This window comes from Tenrec ecaudatus, chromosome 14 (genome assembly GCF_050624435.1).
Source record: "Tenrec ecaudatus isolate mTenEca1 chromosome 14, mTenEca1.hap1, whole genome shotgun sequence".
Taxonomy (NCBI): domain Eukaryota; kingdom Metazoa; phylum Chordata; class Mammalia; order Afrosoricida; family Tenrecidae; genus Tenrec; species Tenrec ecaudatus.
This window is the reverse complement of record NC_134543.1, coordinates 33,479,674-33,496,517: the sequence shown is the minus strand read 5'-3', so window position 1 is coordinate 33,496,517 and position 16,844 is coordinate 33,479,674. Positions and strand designations below refer to the sequence as shown.

Genomic DNA, 16,844 nt, shown 5'->3' with positions numbered 1-16,844 from the left:
TGAGTCACCTTCCTCCTTTTGTAGGTCTTAAAAGGATAGAATGCTCAAGGCAGACCTTTTTTTACTAAATTCTGGTTTGTTTTTCAAACACTCCAAACAAGAGTTTGGATTTTGGTGCTGGTGAGAGTGTTGAAAGTACCACAGACTTGGAAGAAGTACAGTCAGAAGGTTTCTCGGAAGCAAGGATGGTGACACTTGTCTCCTGTGTGTTGGACAGGTTGTCGGGAGAGCTCAGTTCCTGGAAAGGACGTCATGCTGGATGAGGTGGAAGAGCAGGGAAGATGAGGAAGACTTGATAAGGTGGATTGACACACCGGCGGCAACAATGGACTGCTGGAGCATAGGGATAATCGGGAGGATGGTGCAGGACCGAGTGGCATTGTATTCTGTTGTTGTGAGCCCGTTGTCCTGTGAGTCAGAACGGACTCAACGACCCAGCACAAAAGCTAACACAGTTTTGGGAAGCTATCAGTAGGATATTTTTGGATTAAGGTATTTCAAGGCAGTAGTGTTAAGGGATACTTCCAGAACTTTTGATTCAGTGGTGCATCAACAACTGTGAATCCAAAATGTGGCATAGACAGCATATATTTTTACATTACTGCACAAGGAAATTCCATAGAGTTTTAAATGAAAAGTTAGGATTACTTCATGACACTGATAATTTCAGTTGTGACCATTTCTCTGATATCAAGAGGGCTTTTCAAGGGGCCTATCAGAAATATATTTGGCATCTGAATAGCTTGACCCTCTCATTCCTGGCTGAACTGTCATGTATATATTTAAGAGAAGTCATTAGAATTTAATAAAACGAAACTTATGTCACTAGCTCAGTCTCCTGTCTTCTTCCCATCATTTGATTTTTTTTTTTTTTTTTTACTGGAGAGAAGACAGGTGAAAATCCTTCCACCCAGCTTCTAAGAGGATGATTATATTTAAAAGCATATAGACATAATTCTCAGTAAGGAGACGACTACCATTTTTTGGAACTATTTTTGACCTCAGTGTCTAGAGCTGACAGCCATTAATGTTTCTGCCACCTAAGTGATTGAGAGTTAGATTTTTCGTATGCTTTCCTAACAAAAGTGCCACCAAGCTGATTCTAACCCAAAGTGACTTTAAGCACAACTGAACAAAACACTGCTCGGTCCTACGCCATCCCCAGAATCATTCCTACCCTCAAGTCCATTGTTGGAGTCACGATGGCAGTCCATCATCTCCTTGAAGACCATTCTCTCTTTGACTGCCTTTCTGCTTTAGCGCGCATGATGCCCTTTCCAGGGACCGGTTTCTCCTGGCAACCTGTCTGAAGTACCTGAGATGAGGTTTTGCCCTCCTTGCCTGAAGGAGCGTTCTGGCTGTGCTTTGTCCAGGATAGATCAGGTTGTCCTTTTAGCAATCCATGGTACTTTCGGTATTCTTCTCCAGCACCACAATTCGATTGCATCGATTCTTCTTCCGTCTTCCTTATTCAATGTCCAATTTTCACATGCATATGAGGCCACTGAAAATGCCATGGCTTGTGTCAGAGTCTCGTAGCTCCTATCAGGCAACCTTTTCCTCTGTGACAGTGACTTCTAACCTGTGGGTCGAGACTCCTTTGGGGGTCGAGCGACCCCTTCACAGGGGTTGCCCGATTCATAACAGTAGCAAAATGACAGTTACAAAGTAGCAATGAAAATAATTTGATGGTTTGGGGGGGGTCACCACCACATGAGGAACTGTTTTAAAGAGTCGCCGCATTAGGAAGGTTGAGCACCACTGCTCTATGGGTCTGCTAAGAAGATGGGGGAGAAACAGTGATAGGATTCACCTGTGAGTCACTGTGAACAGGATTCCCCGTTAGGCCATCCTGCTGGGTGTAAAACGCCCTCTGAGAAGCCAGAGGAGGATCTCATTACCAGCAACAACCAGGAATGAGCGAGTCCTCTGGACCCGAGATTCCTACACAGTGAACCTTCTGGATCCAAAAGGTTCCTGGTAGGGATTTTGTGAGATTCGAATGGTAGTATTTGTGAATTCTTCATCCACGAGTGCTTCAAGTCTTCCTCACTGTCAGCAAGCAAGGCTGGGTCATCTGCACATCGCAGGTTGTTACTAAGCCTTCCTCCAGCCCTCATGTCACAGTCTTCTTCACATAAACCAGCTTCTCCGATGACTTACTTGCTCAGAATACTGATTGAATGAGTATGGTGAGAGGGTTCAGCCCTGACACAAAATCACCTTTTCTGATTTTAAACCATGCAGCATGGTTCTGTTCACATCACTGCCTCTTGATCCATGTACAAATTCTGCATGAACACAGTGAAGTGTTCTGGAATTCCCGTGCTTCTCCAGGTGAGTCATGGTTTATTATGGATGCATTAGCAAGAGGTTCCGTTCCACATCAAGGTGATTTCTTATCATTCAACATTTTCCTCATCTTACCACATAGCAAGTAATGTTTTATCTGAGCAAATAATCAGAGAAGCTGGTTTACATGCAGAAGAATGTGACATGAGGATTGGAGGAAGGCTTATTAACAATTTCGATGTGCCGATGACACAACCTTGCTTGCTGACAGTGAGGAAGATATGAAGCACTTGTTGATGAAGGATTCGCAAATACTGGATCTGGGAGGTTCACTGTGTAGGAACCTTGTGTCCAGAGAACCCACTTCTGGTTTTTGCCTGTAATGAGATCCTTCTCTGGCTTCTAGAGGGCCTGTTTGATACGCAGCAGGATGGTATAATGGGGAGGGGAGTCCTGTTCACAGTGACTCACAGGCGAATCCTATGACCATCGCTCCCCATCTTACCAGACCCATGCAGGAAAAGGTCGTTTGGCAGGAGTTGGAGACTTAGCTAGAAGAGCCACAGTAAAGAACTCACTGCCCCTGCAAATGCAGTCAAGCATAAAGTTCTCATTTAGACTACATCATATTGGGCTTTTACAGCTGGTCTATGCTGTTGAAGAAGGCTCAGTCTTCAGTTTTCACTGTTTTACTATCATCTGGTAGTAAATAGTGTACAGTTTTTCATTTCCCTGCTGATTTTACAGTTAGGTTTTTCTCCATTTTATGTACAAGCTTTCTCGTACTGCATAAAAAAAGATTTCGTGTATACATGTGAGAAGAATTCTGCATCTTTTGTGATACATTAATTTATGTTTCAGTAGAGGTATGAGAGGTCTTCTTTCTGCATTTCTTTCTGAATTCCTAATTTTTGTCTATACACGAGTGGTATATTGTTTTTATTTTAATTTGTATTTTCCTCAGCATTGATGACATTGTGTTTTCACTTGGTTTACTGGTCATGTGTATTTCCTTCATTGTAAAAGGAAAGCCATTGTCCATTGTTTGCCTTTTTGTACCAATTTTGAAAGAACGAATATCAATACATGTAAAGATAGATAACGTATAGATGTGTGTAGCACAAATGGTTTGCACTAAACTACTGCAGAAGAAGCCTTTGTAAAATAAAAATTTCCCCCAATAAACCACACTTACTGCCATTGAGTTGACGCTTCCTCGCCGCGGCCCGGTAAGACAGGGTTTGGGAGCACTGTTCCGATCTGTACCATGTGGGGCTGCCAGAAGTCAAGATCAACTGAACGGTAGTGAAGTCTGGGTCTGGATGAGCAGACAGATTCTGTTGTAGTTGTTCGGTACTATTGAGTCTGTGTTAACTCAGAGCAGCCCAGCACAGCAGAATGAAACTGGCCAGTCTCGCACCTGCGCTGTAAGTATTGCTGTGTTAAGCCTATGGTTGTAGCCTGTGTGCCAATCCGTGTTATTGAAGGTCGTCTTCCTTTGCATCGATCTCTCTGCTTTAGCAAGCACGGTGTTGTCCAGGGACTGGTTCCTCCTGGTCACATGACCAAAGTGCATGGGACAAAGTTTCCCCATCCTTGCTATAAAAGCGCATCCTGGGCTGTACTTTTCCTGCACAGACTTGGCTACTCTTCTGCCGGTTCGTGTACATTCAGTATTCTTTGCTAACATCGCAATTCAACAGCATCACTTTTTCTTTGGTCCTCTTGTTCATTAAACAGCTCTCACAGCCTATTACTTCAAGTTGAAATTTTTGTTTTGAACACTTAAAAATATTTATTTGCTTCAGATTAGCTCTGCAGTGTAGTTGGCTATGAAGTGGGCTTCTGACTGCCAGATCAGTAGTGGAAAACCACCAGCCACCCCTCAGGAGGAAGGTGAAGTTTCCTACGCCCGTCAAGGTCAGTCTCGGAAACCCACAGGGGCAGTTCTGCCCTGGCCTGTGACAGTGAGAGCGCTTTCATGGGCATTGATTATGGATCCAAGTAAAATGAAAATTTTGTTAGCTTCGATCTTTCCTCTATATTATGGTGCTGCTTATTGGTCCAGTTTTGAGGATTTGGGTTTTCTTTATTTTGTGGTATCACCCATACTGCATATGGATTTATACTTATTTATCAAAAAGTACTCCAAATTCCCTTTGCTTTCAGCAGGCTGCTGTCTGCAGATCACCGTTTTAACAAGCCTTCCTCCAATCCTGATGCTGTTTCACTTAGTTCAGTATCTTAGATTATTTGCTTAGAATACAGATGGAATGAATAGAGTGAAAGGATACAGCCCTGACACACACTTTTCCTAATGTTACACCATGCACTGTTGCTCTGTTTGAACGACTGCATCCTGATCTGTGTACAGGTCCCACAAGAGCACACTTGTGTTCTGGAATTAAGTTACTCCTTGTTGGTGTTGCTTGTCTTTTTTTCGACTTTGTGGCTTATACTTCCAATCAATTTATAGTGTCTTTCAATGAATAGACGTTCTTGATTTTATTGCAGCCGTATTCATTGCCCTTGTATATTTGCTCCGGGGGAGTCATGCTTTGAAATCATTCGCATCTCAACACGATAAAGGCATTCTTTCGAATTTTTAAGTTTTGCTCTTTATGTTGAAATTGTTAGTTCTCTCAGCCAAAGAAATCAAAATGTGGCAAACCTTTACCAAAATGTGATACATCGTTACTTAATATAGATGACTCACACAATGGCAGAATTGCCCATTAAGTGTGATGCCAAACATTCAGGGAACATAGTATCAATAATGGGGTAGTTGCATTAGTGGGAAAAAAGCAAGAATATATACAGTCTCTTGAATTAATGATGAATATTTTAGGAGATTTATTTAAAAAGCTGCTTTCCCCTTCACAACCTACGTCTCATTTTTGAGTGGTGCCTGCCACCCACTAACCCAGTGGTTCTCAACCTTCCTTCCTAGTGCCACAGCCCTTTAAGACAGCTCCTCATGTGGTGGTGACCCCCTCCTACCCCCAACCATCAAATTATTTTCGTTGCTACTCCATCACTGTAATGTTGCTACTGTGATGAATCGGGGGACCCCTGTGAAAAGGTTGTTTGACCCCCAGGTTGAGAACCACTGCACTACCTTTAAGATACAGACCCACTGCTTCCTGACTGAACCTGAGTGTGGGCTTCTAGACTTCTAGTAATACAGTAGTGGAGAAAGAGGGTTTGCTTAACTTAGATCTGGTTTCTTTTGCTAATTGTAGAGGTAAGTATTGTTCTTTCTTACTTTTCTCCGTTTAGAGGGGCCACTATTAGTTCAGTTGAACTTACCTACTATTCAGCAATCATGTTGGGCAGTTTACCTCTCTGTCCACTTAATATAATCAATCACTTCCATCATATGGACTGCAGTGAATTACAGTGGGACTCGACTCATTTTTCATAATCATCTTACATTTAAAATTGGAAGTAGCAACGCGATGTAACCTGATTTCATTTCCTTATTAAGTGGATGGGCCATCGTGGTTTTAAGAAAAGCAAAGGGAAACCAAACCCTTTCCTCTGAGTCCATTCTGATTCAGGACAGCCCCATCGTCCTGAAGCAGTCAGCGCTTCTTCATTGTGCTGTTGGTGGGTTATTGTTTGGCCTCACCTGGGACCTAGGCGGGCTCTTGAGTTAGTTATACACATTTAGTAGATCTAATTTTCTTTCTGAAATTGAGTGGTTTGAACTAAATGACCTCCAGGAATTGCAGTTCTTGGTCCTGTATTTTTGTGTGAATATTTTTGAGGGTGGCCATTTTGTTCAAGACTCAAAATGAAACTCCCTGCCATCTAGTCAATTAAGATGTATAAGGTAGAGAACTACCCGTATGAGTTTCTGTGAGTGTAAATCTCTATGGGAGTAGAAAGCCTTGTCTGTGACTGGTAAGGTTTCGAACTGCTGACCTTGTGGTTACCAGCCAACACAGAACCCACTATGCCACCAGGACTCTTGTCATTTTTTGCAGAAAAGGTTATTCAAGACACTTAAAAAACAACAAACAATGATGTTATTAAAACTGTAAATTAAACAACTTATACCTTATGGAGCCGTGGTGGTATAGTATACATTGAGCCAACATGTACTGAAATTTAATGTTTTAATTAGTGGTTACACGTGATCCTCATAGTCAGCAGTTCAACCCCACCTTGGGAGCAAGACTAGGCTTTCTGCTTAGGTAAAAAGTTACAGTCTCAGAAACCTGCAGGGAGTCACTATGAGTCAGCATTGACTGGATGGCAGTGGGTTTGAGTTTTTGAATGTTTTGATCAGAATACTTCTGAATTCAGACTAGTCACATTTCATGTGCTCAATAGCCACGTGTAGCTGTTAGTTCAGCATTAGGCAGAGAGATCTTAAAATTTTATAATTTAGGGTTGTAAACAATAAGTTGTGTTACAAGATTGGTATGTTGGGTATATGTGTGTGTAGTTTTAGTTCCAGATTTCTCTAATTGAATACAATATAGACTATTTAAAAACAATTTTTTCTTTCTCTTCAAGGCCCTTCCTTCTTCCATGATTATAGTGGCAGTTTATTGTCCTGTGATAGCCGCTGTTTTCATTGTTCTGAAGATGGTCAACTACCGACTGCACAGAGCGCTTGATGCTGGGGAAGTTGTAGACAGGAGTGTGAGTGAGTTCACAGATCAGCGAGCCAAAGCCGAACAAGGCAGCTGTTCAACCAGGAGAAAGGACAGTCGTGGACCAAGGTGAGGAAGTGTGTTACACAGTGTGATGGAGATGATTGTGTACGTACTCTATGTGGACGGCTTTAAGTTTTGGTTGAGTCCGACCATTGGGCATACTTGGGAATTAAAGCCACACCCTTGGCCTCAAGTAAACCATGCAAAGGGTATATGATTTGTCTACGTCTGCTCTAGGACATTTCCTAAAGACGGTGCCAGGAGGTCTTTTGCTCACAATATTGTATTTTAGATACTCACCTACAGGTCAGGTGCTAGTATCTTTAGTTTGTCCTTATTCACTGTTGTATAGTCGTCTACTCTAGGAATAAACTACATTTTGCCCATTCTTTTTGACAGGCATACAGATTATTTCCATGTTCTTTTGCTCTCATAACACTTTATGAAGGTACTTCAAAAAGTTTGTGAAAAAATTCGATTATACCATTTCTTCATGAACATTCAGAAGGCTCCCTGTATAATAATGTCTCCTGGTATATATGTGAATACATAGCAGATGTAAGTAGTTACATAGGATATTGTAGTTGTATATGTGTGAGTATATAGCAGATGTAAGTAGGTACATAGGATATTTTAGTTTTATTAGATAGTTCTAAGCTGCATGCTAAATTATTACAATTTTCACTCTTACATGTAGTATATAAAAGTCCTTATTATTTCCATATCCTCATCAATATTTTATATTGGTAGCTCTTTTAAGAGCCCTGGTGGTGTAGTGGGTTACCACAAAGTCAGTAGTTCAAACTTGCCAGCCACTCTGTGGAGTGAAGATGAGGCTGTCTGTTCCTATAGAGATTTATGACCCTGGAAGCTCTCGGGACCAGTCTGCTCTGCGCTAGAGGGTTGCTTTGAGTTGGAGTTGACTGGAGGGCAGTTGGTTTGGTTTGGGGTTTTTACATCTTTAAAAATTTGCCAGTCAGGTAAGTATAAAATGGATCTGATTGTGACTTTTAACATTTCCTATAACTAGTGAGGCTAAGCATCTCATCGGATGTTTATTGTTCATTTAGTTTTTCTGTTCTTCCCAGTGCCTGTTCATTGTTTAGTTTTTCTTTAGAGCTGTCTTATTGATGAATAGGAATTCTTTATATTCATGATACTGTTCCTTTACTGGGGTGTGATCCTCATGGTTGGCAATTTGAAATGACTGGCAGCTCCTCGGGAGAAAGACTGGGGTTTCTTCTCCCATGAACAATTCCATTCTCGGAAAGTCATAGTCGGCTGCTGTGAGTCAGCATTGACTCAGTGGCAGTGAGTCTGAGAGTTTATTCCTTTATTGATTATGTATGTTCTCATAGTTTGTAGCATGTCATTTCTCCTTCTGTAAGGGTTCATTATAATAATTTTTGTTTATGATTTGTGGCTTGCTTAAATTATTTCCTATTAGGAAATCATATAGGTTATCACCCTGTACGGTCTTTTAGAAGTTTTATGGATTTTTTTCTTTTCATCTTTCAATTCAACTTAGAATGTGTTTAGTGTATAGTTGCAGTTAGGGACCTCACACTTACTATGGTTGTTTTAAAATATGTGAAAAACTGGTTTTTCCCAGTATTTGTTACACAGACCATCCTTTCCTTGGTGATTTCCAGTACTCCCTGCAGAACTCAAGTTTCCATGTATAGTAGCAGCTGTGTTTCTGGGCGTGCTGTATTGCTGATCTAGTGGTTTATCTTTGTCCTTTTACCTCACTGTCCGCTTTTGTAAAATGGCTCCTGATATCTGGTGGGGCTGGTCCCTACCTTGTTTGTTTGCTTGTTTCCCTAAGACTGACTTTACTCTTCGTAGTCCTTTGCTCTTTGATGTGACCTGTAGAGGAACCCTGATCGTGCTGGCAGGAAACACTGAACTGCTGACCACAGGCTCAGGAGAGGGCCGAGCCTCTCTGCTCCTGTGAAGAGTTGCAGCCTCGGAAACCCAGGACAGGTTCACTGTCAGCTGGGATTGACTGGAAGGCAGTGGATTTGGGTTTTGTGTGTTTATTTGGCAAAGTTTATAAGAACTTAGACTTTTTATTGCAGTTGTATTGAATAGGTAGATTCTTCTCATGAAAATTGATATCTTTATGGTATCGAATCTCTTTAATGTTTTTCAGTAAAATTTTAATAAAACGTTACTGTATCTGGTACTTTTTCTTCATTAAAAGGCTTGCATAACCTTTATTAGATTTACTGAATTATTTTAGTTAGGTTTTTCAGACAGTTAAATTTTTTATAATGCCATTTTTTATTTCTTTAAATGTGGCCATTTACTTTGTGTTTGACAACCTTGTTAAATTCCCTTATTAATATAATGTCTTCTTTATAGGCTATTTCTTGATTTTTCTGTAAATGATAGTTGTTTTCTTTCTCCCTTTCTAGTTCTTACACCTGTTTCTTGTTTTACTTCTTTCATTGGCTGTGACTTTCCAGCACATGACTAAATTAAAATCATAGTGGTGAATCATCTTCACTTTAAAGTATTTTAAGTTTCACCTTTAAATATGTTATTTGCTGTAGAGTTTTAGTTTGACATCTCCTTTGTCTCAGCCTCCCATCTGTTCTACAAGAAAGAAATTAATAAGAAAATATCAATATTTTTATTTCTAGACTCTACTTATTGTCTTCTCTGGCTTTTGGTATGGTATAGGCTATCAGTAGTTGCTTGAATGACTGGAGTGGGACGACTGGAGCCTCCTGGTTTTCATTGGTCTCTCTGTGGTACAGCGGTTAAAACGTGTGTGTGTCTAGTTTACCTCTGTAGTTTAGGGGAAAGTCACAGGCATCATTCTCTGTATTATACTGATAATGCTTCTGTAATGGAAATTAGCACACTGAATTTTAAGACGTTAAATATTTTGGAGACAGGCCTTATTTTCTCTTTGGCCATGTTAATAATGCTTGGACTAGTATAAACTAAGGATTATTTTAAGGTATATGCAGCTGAGTAATAGTGTAACTTTTCTGAGAAAGATTTAGTCTAGCCAGAGATGTGCTTTAACCTTACACTGTTGTGAACATCATTGCATTCTGGGCTATATTCGTAAATTTAGTATTGTAACGGTGCCAGGCAGTTTCTGAGGAAAGCCTGAGCAGTTAACAGTACTAATAATTAACAAGTTAATTTGTGACCTCTCCCTGATTCAGAAAGACCCCTGTTGTTTTTCTGCCTTTCCTGGGACCTGTTTTTTTAATTTTTATTTTTTTAGCAGAGGGGGAAATTAAGGCTTAGAGTAGAGGCTCCCCGAGCTTGGTGTACTGTTTCCTGCAGTAGGCCACTTTTCTTCTGTGAGAATTGTAAACCACTGTACTTCCCAGGTATTTGTTGAAATCTCAATTGCTGAAAACCTGCAAGTCTTGCTAATAAAGAAAATTCTTACTCAGCCAGTTCATACGTTTAGCTATATTTAGGACATCCACAGCTTGGCTAAAAGTCATCCTATTGAATTATTTTTGAAAAGAGAGAGGTGAGGACATTTTGCGGAAGGACTTTTAGTATCAGGAGCCATCCATTTCAGTCCATCGTTTTTGTTTCCACAATATCTCCCTTCTTTCCAGTCTCAATATTGACTATTGACCATTAATTCTAGGTCAGTGGTTTTCAACTGGGGGTGATTTTTGTCCTCCAGGAGCTGTTTGGGTTCCTCAAGTGGGTAAGACCTCGGTTTTTGGCTTCACTTGGTGAAAGCATGCCCGCCAAAGCCCGTTTTGTAGTCCAAGGGGGTTTTTATGAAGGAAAGGACCAGTTGCAGGTTTTCCAGTCTCAAAGGGGTTCATCACTAGACACGAGCACCTCGTGGAAGAGAGCGTCACATGTGCGGAACTGCGTGGGGGTGGGTCCCAGGGACCGAGGGTGTAGGGGGCAGGAGGGCACAAGAGAGCCTGCCAGGGTATGCTCCCTGTCTGTATTCTAGCCCACCCTCTGGCAGGGGGAAGGTGTGGTTGAAGGTATTAGTGGACCCTATTGGCTGAGTTGAGCCCACTTGGGTGATGTCATGAGCCCGGGCCTAGTGGGGACTACCTAGGTGTACCTCCCACCTGGCTCAGGGCTTGAGTATGGGCATGCTCAGTTTGGGGGTCTTCGTAGCTGTCTAATGGTTGGCTGATTTCTTTCTAACCTCCTCTGTGGGGGCCTTTGCAGGCATTGGAGGGACAACCCCCTGTCTCTAACATTTGCCATTGTCCGGAGACATTTTTGGTTGTTAACAACTAGGGACACTGCTATTGGCATCTTGGGGGTTGAGGTCAGAGTTGGTGCTCAGCATCCGGCCATGCATAGGACAGGCCCCATAATAGAGAATCACCAAGGCCCACAAAGTCAGCCATGCTGAGGTGGAGAAATCCTGTTCAGAGACTCAGGTTTTCTCTTGTTTTTTACTGGAAAGGGGTCTTCCTTGTCGTACTTGTTGCAAGGAAGTGTGGCTTGTTGGAAAGAATGTGGGCTTTGGCGTTGTGTGGGCCTGGAGTTGAAATCTTATCACAGTCTCCACTGACAATAAGTAAGGTGCATTCACTATAACGTGGGCCAACAGACAGATGTGTAATAGTCTTTATTCTCTAAAAGTTGTACCAGTGGTTTTGTTTATGTTGCTCATTCTCCTTAGATCTTAGGTAAGTTTTTGTACTTTTTGATTTTCCATTTTTAAAATGAGAATAATGTATTTAAATAATAGGTTTTGGGGAAGATTTCATAAGAAAATGCAAATAAAGCACATGATTAAATATGAGGGAATTTAAAAATGTGGAGATATGAAAAGATAATGGAATTTCTTTGAACATTTTAAAACTCCTTTGCATGTATTAATATTTATTACTAATGATGCTTTACACGCTGATCACAATAATTTGAATTTGCTACCACAAGTGATATATAGAATTAGGCAAGACCGCCCATCAACTATTGTGGTACATCCACACAATGGAATATTATTTGGCATCAGAAGGAATGAAGTACTGGTGCATGCTACAACATGGATGGCTTTGAAAACATGTGAAATGAAAGAAGCCAGTCATGTAAGACAATATGACTCCATTCATATGTGAAGGATTCAAATTTGTCAAGACAGATATAAGGTCTAGGGCTGGGAGGGCTAGGAGAGATAGGTAAAGGGTTCAGGTTTCTTTTGAAGTGATGAAAATATTCTGTATCTGACTGATACTTAGAGTTGTATATGTCTGGATAGGTGGAGAACATTCAGACTGTTCACACTAAATGGGTAAACTTTTAATGTGAACGATAGATGAGAAAGCAGCTACATGTATATTTTACAAACTAGGCAAGATGCAGTGCTCTCTCCTTCCTGTAGTGCATATTTCACTCCTGAATCCTCACCTGGCCTATCTTTTGGTTTCATGGGCTCTGGTTTGGAGAGTGCATTCCAGTCTTCGATATAATCTTCTTCTTGCTGTCCATCTCTGCTTCATTATGGTTTGAGCTACCACTCTGCACTGACAAGGTTTTTTTCAATTTATAAGAATATTTCTCATCCTGACCTGAATAGCTTGTGTGAACTAAAGCTAGGCAGCCAACAAACAAATGTCTTCTGCTTTTCTCACATGTGGGCAGTAGGTTCTGATGTGGCCATCAGATTTGTGATTGAGTTCTAGTATATTCTGTTTCATAAAAGGATAGCAAGGTAGAAAGGCACTTTTTCCTCACTGGGCCTCAGTTAGTTAGATAACTGAAGTCAGTTCCCCTAGAGCAGGCATCCTCAAACTGTGGCCCACGGGCCACATGAGGCCCACTGAGGACATTTACCCGGCCCGCCGGGTGTTTTTGCCCTGTTTTTTTTTTTAATTTCAAAATAAGATATGTGCAGTGTGCATAGGAATTTGTTCATAGTTTTTTTTTTTAAGCTATAGTCCTGCCCTCCAATGGGTCTGAGGGATAGTGAACTGGCCCCCTGTTTAAAAAGTTTGAGGACCCCTGCCCTAGAGTTAGGAACCTGTTATGCAAACAGGGATACAGTATAATTAAGACACCATGAATAATAAAAACACTGGAATTCAAACTATGTTAGTGATAAATGCTTAAATGGAAGGTATACTTGCAAACAGATTTATTTTTCTCATTTCTTTTGATTGCAGTTGTCAGAATATCCAGCTTGAATCAGCATCAGGGATTTATAATTTATGGTTCATGTTACTGAAAGTCTGTGTGTGATTTGTAATCTGATTGTGTTATCATGGATAGTTTACTTGCTTATTGTTGTAATATCTTATTGTTATGGAGTGTAGGATTGTATCTTCTTTGTTTCCACATTTTGAGCATTGCATGGTAAGTTGAATGGCTACTGAACGGAAATGAAGAACATTTTGTTACTTAAAGCCACAGATACCACTTATAATAAAACTTGGATTAATAAAAAGCTTAAATTAAAAGACATTAACAACAGCAACAACACCACCGAGGAAGTCTGTGTGTAAAAGGAGGCCCTCAATTGCGGCCGGGTGCAGTGTCCGTAACAGACAGTGTATTCCTGCATCTTCTCTTCATCCACTCTCTGACTGCTTCGTCAGGCTCTCTCCTCCGGTGGTTGTAAGACGGCCGCAGCAGGCCCAGAGGCCTGTGTCTTCTCAGCACAAAGACCAGCAGAAACAAAGAGCTTTCCTGTCAGCAGTGAAGCACTCCTCGCCACAGTTGGCTCATGTGTGTGCACTAATCCTTATGGCCAGGGACACGGGATCTGCTGGTTGACTTTGGCTGCTTAACATCACCCCAAACCCTGAGAGTCTGGGATGAGCTGGCTCACCAGGAAAAAAAAGTTGGGCTTGCTCGTTCATATGTGGCTTAGTCAGACAGTCTCCTCTGGCACAGGAAGATCCAATTATTTTCTGTTCATAGTCAGCCAATTTATTTTTCTCTGCTAGAATCGCTTTATGGCACATACCATAAAATATTTATTATGTAATAATTGTAATTAAGGCAAGTTTCTCATTTGGATTGGGCGAACACAGTTTGAGATCAGAGAGTTTTTAAATATTTTCAAGAATTGACTTGATTATAAAATAGTCCAGATTACCGGACTTAGAAGTGAAGAATGATTGTTACTTTATTAAGGCTGGTTTATATTATTACAAATCATAACCTCTTAGTTTTCAGAAAATTAGAAAAACCTAAAAAAAAAAAATCACTGGTGTTAGAATGACAGTTACTCTGTTTTTCCTCGTTTCCTCTCCAACAGTGATCCTGGCGGAGGGATTGAAATGTCTGAGTTCATTCGAGAAGCCACACCCCCAGTTGGTTGCAGTTCAAGAAATTCTTATGCTGGTCTCGATCCAAGCAACCAGGTAGGAACCTGTGCGTTTTGCCTTCTCCCTCCTCCTGTTCGTGGTCCCAGAACTCTCATGTCTGTAGCTATGGATTGATGTTTGGGTTTATCATTTATTGATTGTTTCCTAATAGCATCTTTTGTAAACTTATTTTAACTGACTTCACATTAATTTTATTTTTTCCCCTGTTTCTTTTCTGAGCATGTATTACATGTTCATTGCTAGGGCATATAATTTTGAGAAAGACTGTTCTGGTCAATTCCCTTACAAAACTTACGCCCTCTCATTTACCTTCATATCATACCCCCAAGCCCCAGCCCTTGAAAACTTATGAATTAAATGAAGTTTTATAGAGCAGACTGTGATTTTACATTGAACAATGCATACATGTTCTGATTCACCTCATCCATTGCAATCCTCTCACTGTACCGTGGCTTATCCTACTGGCTTCCCATGTGCCTTGTTTCCATTCCTCCTCCTTGCCTAACCTCCGAACTTTGTCCTTGAACTCATGATGGCCCTTTTGAAGTCATGATTGTCTGTTCTACGTCGGAGGTAAGTTCAGTCCTACGCCTGACAGGTAAAGGTCACAGGCTTGGGGATCCCACCAGTCTCTACCTAACCAGTAGCTGGTCTTTCTGACCCACCATCCTTATGTCGAGGGGAGAGATGTCTGTGGTTATTGCCGTGAAAACACAGGCAAGAAGCGGAACCACTTGCACAAAATCTCACAGAGCCCCAGGTTTTCATTAGAGGCCTAGAATTAGGACACACACCTGCGTCTGCCAATTTTACTGCTTTCATGCTGTGTAACTTTAAACTTAACATAAAAACTCTGAAAGTATTATCTCAAAACGTGGCTGAAGCCTGCTGGGCTCCATCCTCTCTGACCTTGCCTGCGCCGTTGCTGCTGCAGTTCTCTTATCCATTCTATATTAACTCCCTCATTGAGTTCTCCTGAACTCTCTTCAGATAGCTCCCACACCAGTCAAAGCCTCAGCTATTTCTACTTGCCTTCACTGAAAATGATTTCACTTCTTTGAAATAATGTTCTTCCGGCATGTTGGTAAGATAATTTGTGAGAAACTTGAGAGGGCTTCTCATAATAGAATTTTGAATCACTGTGTGCCTCAGTGGCCATTTTTTCAGCCCTTTCATTAGCTACAAGAAACTATTAATTTTTATCAGGATCCAGACAAGCTGTATCATATCATCATACATGTGGTAGTCACCTAATCTGTTGTCAATTTAAGGATGAACAGTGTAGGGTGGAGTCTAGGCTGTCAATCTGGAGATAGCCAGTGAGACTTCTGTGTGAACACGGTCTTCTGCTGAGAATTGTGGGAAATCTGGGAATTCCTCTTAGAGGCAGGAGACACACACTCTTTCGCTGCTACTCCCTGGGAGACATTGCAGAAGACAAGCTGCATGGATGCAACCAGACCTCGGAAGCTGGAGAAGCCAGAGAGAGACCCCTGTCAGCACTGAGATGTTTCCAGTGCCACTGGATCCAAAGACTTCTACCCACTGGCCTATGATCTTCTACATCTTCTGTCATTGCATGTATTTCGTGAGTCTGAAGAGGACCTTACAGATTGATATCAGAAATAAGGGCTAATATCCGACTTATGGACTTGACCTGGACCGGGCTGGGATGCTTTCTCAATAGTCAATCGCTCTTGTGTATAAATCTCTTTCTTATGCACATGTATGTTCATGGATTTGTTTCTCTAGTCTACCCAGACTAACACAATACAGTTTATAAGTCTCTACAGAGTAGATCTTCCTCTTTTGCTCACTGCTAGTACACTCCCTTGTGCTGAGTTGTTTTTCAGTTGTGATTTCTGACTATCTGTAGATAATAGCCCTGTAGAGCTAGACTTGAACTTAAGCTTCTCTTGTTAATAAATGAGTAGGCACTCATCATTGTTAGTTGGCTGCTGAGTCACTTCTGCCTTGGGGTGATGCCAGGTGTTTAGAGTCGAAATTGCTTCTGTGCGTTTTCAAGGCTGTGACCTATCAGAAGCAGATCTCCAGGCCTGTCCTCCAAGGCACTCTCAGGTGGGTCTGAAGCACCAGCCTTTGGTTGGCGGTTAAGCACTTAACCGTTGCCACTCCCCTCCCCACAGACACTCCAGCAGACCCGATTCCGAACTCCCGTTTGTTGTTACGCTGTCTGCCTTGTCAGCCCTATACTGTGTAAGAACAATGTTATGAAAAGACACCATGTTTTATGAATTAAAGCCTTGTGCATTTTTCTCAGTGTATTATGACAGGTTCGCCTCTATTTGCATTGCCTTTCATGAGTCACACTTCAGTTGAATTGTGACTTTTTTCACTAACAGTCTGAGTAATGACTAATTGCAGCAGAGGACAAATGGGTCTTTTAAATTGTCTTCTTCCCCCCAAAAAGCACATGGAGAAAGTCATGATTTCAAAACAAAAACATCAATGGAAACATTGTGGAAAATAGTTATGACTTATTAATTAAGTTGAGACTTTGTGTCTTAGTTCCAGTTTTGTGTCTACACTTCCAGTCTGAAGAAAGTGTTACTATTTTTTACCTATTTTTTCT

General features: G+C 41.2%; 1 protein-coding gene across 7 annotated transcripts in view; it reads left to right on the top strand.

Moving 5' to 3' along the window:
• The window catches only part of PCNX1 (pecanex 1), a 182,609-nt gene that overhangs the window by 25,828 nt on the left and 139,937 nt on the right, over positions 1-16,844 (top strand). For all 7 annotated transcript variants that reach the window (XM_075531995.1, XM_075531997.1, XM_075532000.1 and 4 more), the window contains exons 2-3: positions 6,817-7,025; positions 14,182-14,287. In XM_075531995.1, the coding sequence (XP_075388110.1) occupies positions 6,817-7,025; positions 14,182-14,287 (315 nt within the window). The remainder of the gene's footprint in view (positions 1-6,816; positions 7,026-14,181; positions 14,288-16,844) is intronic.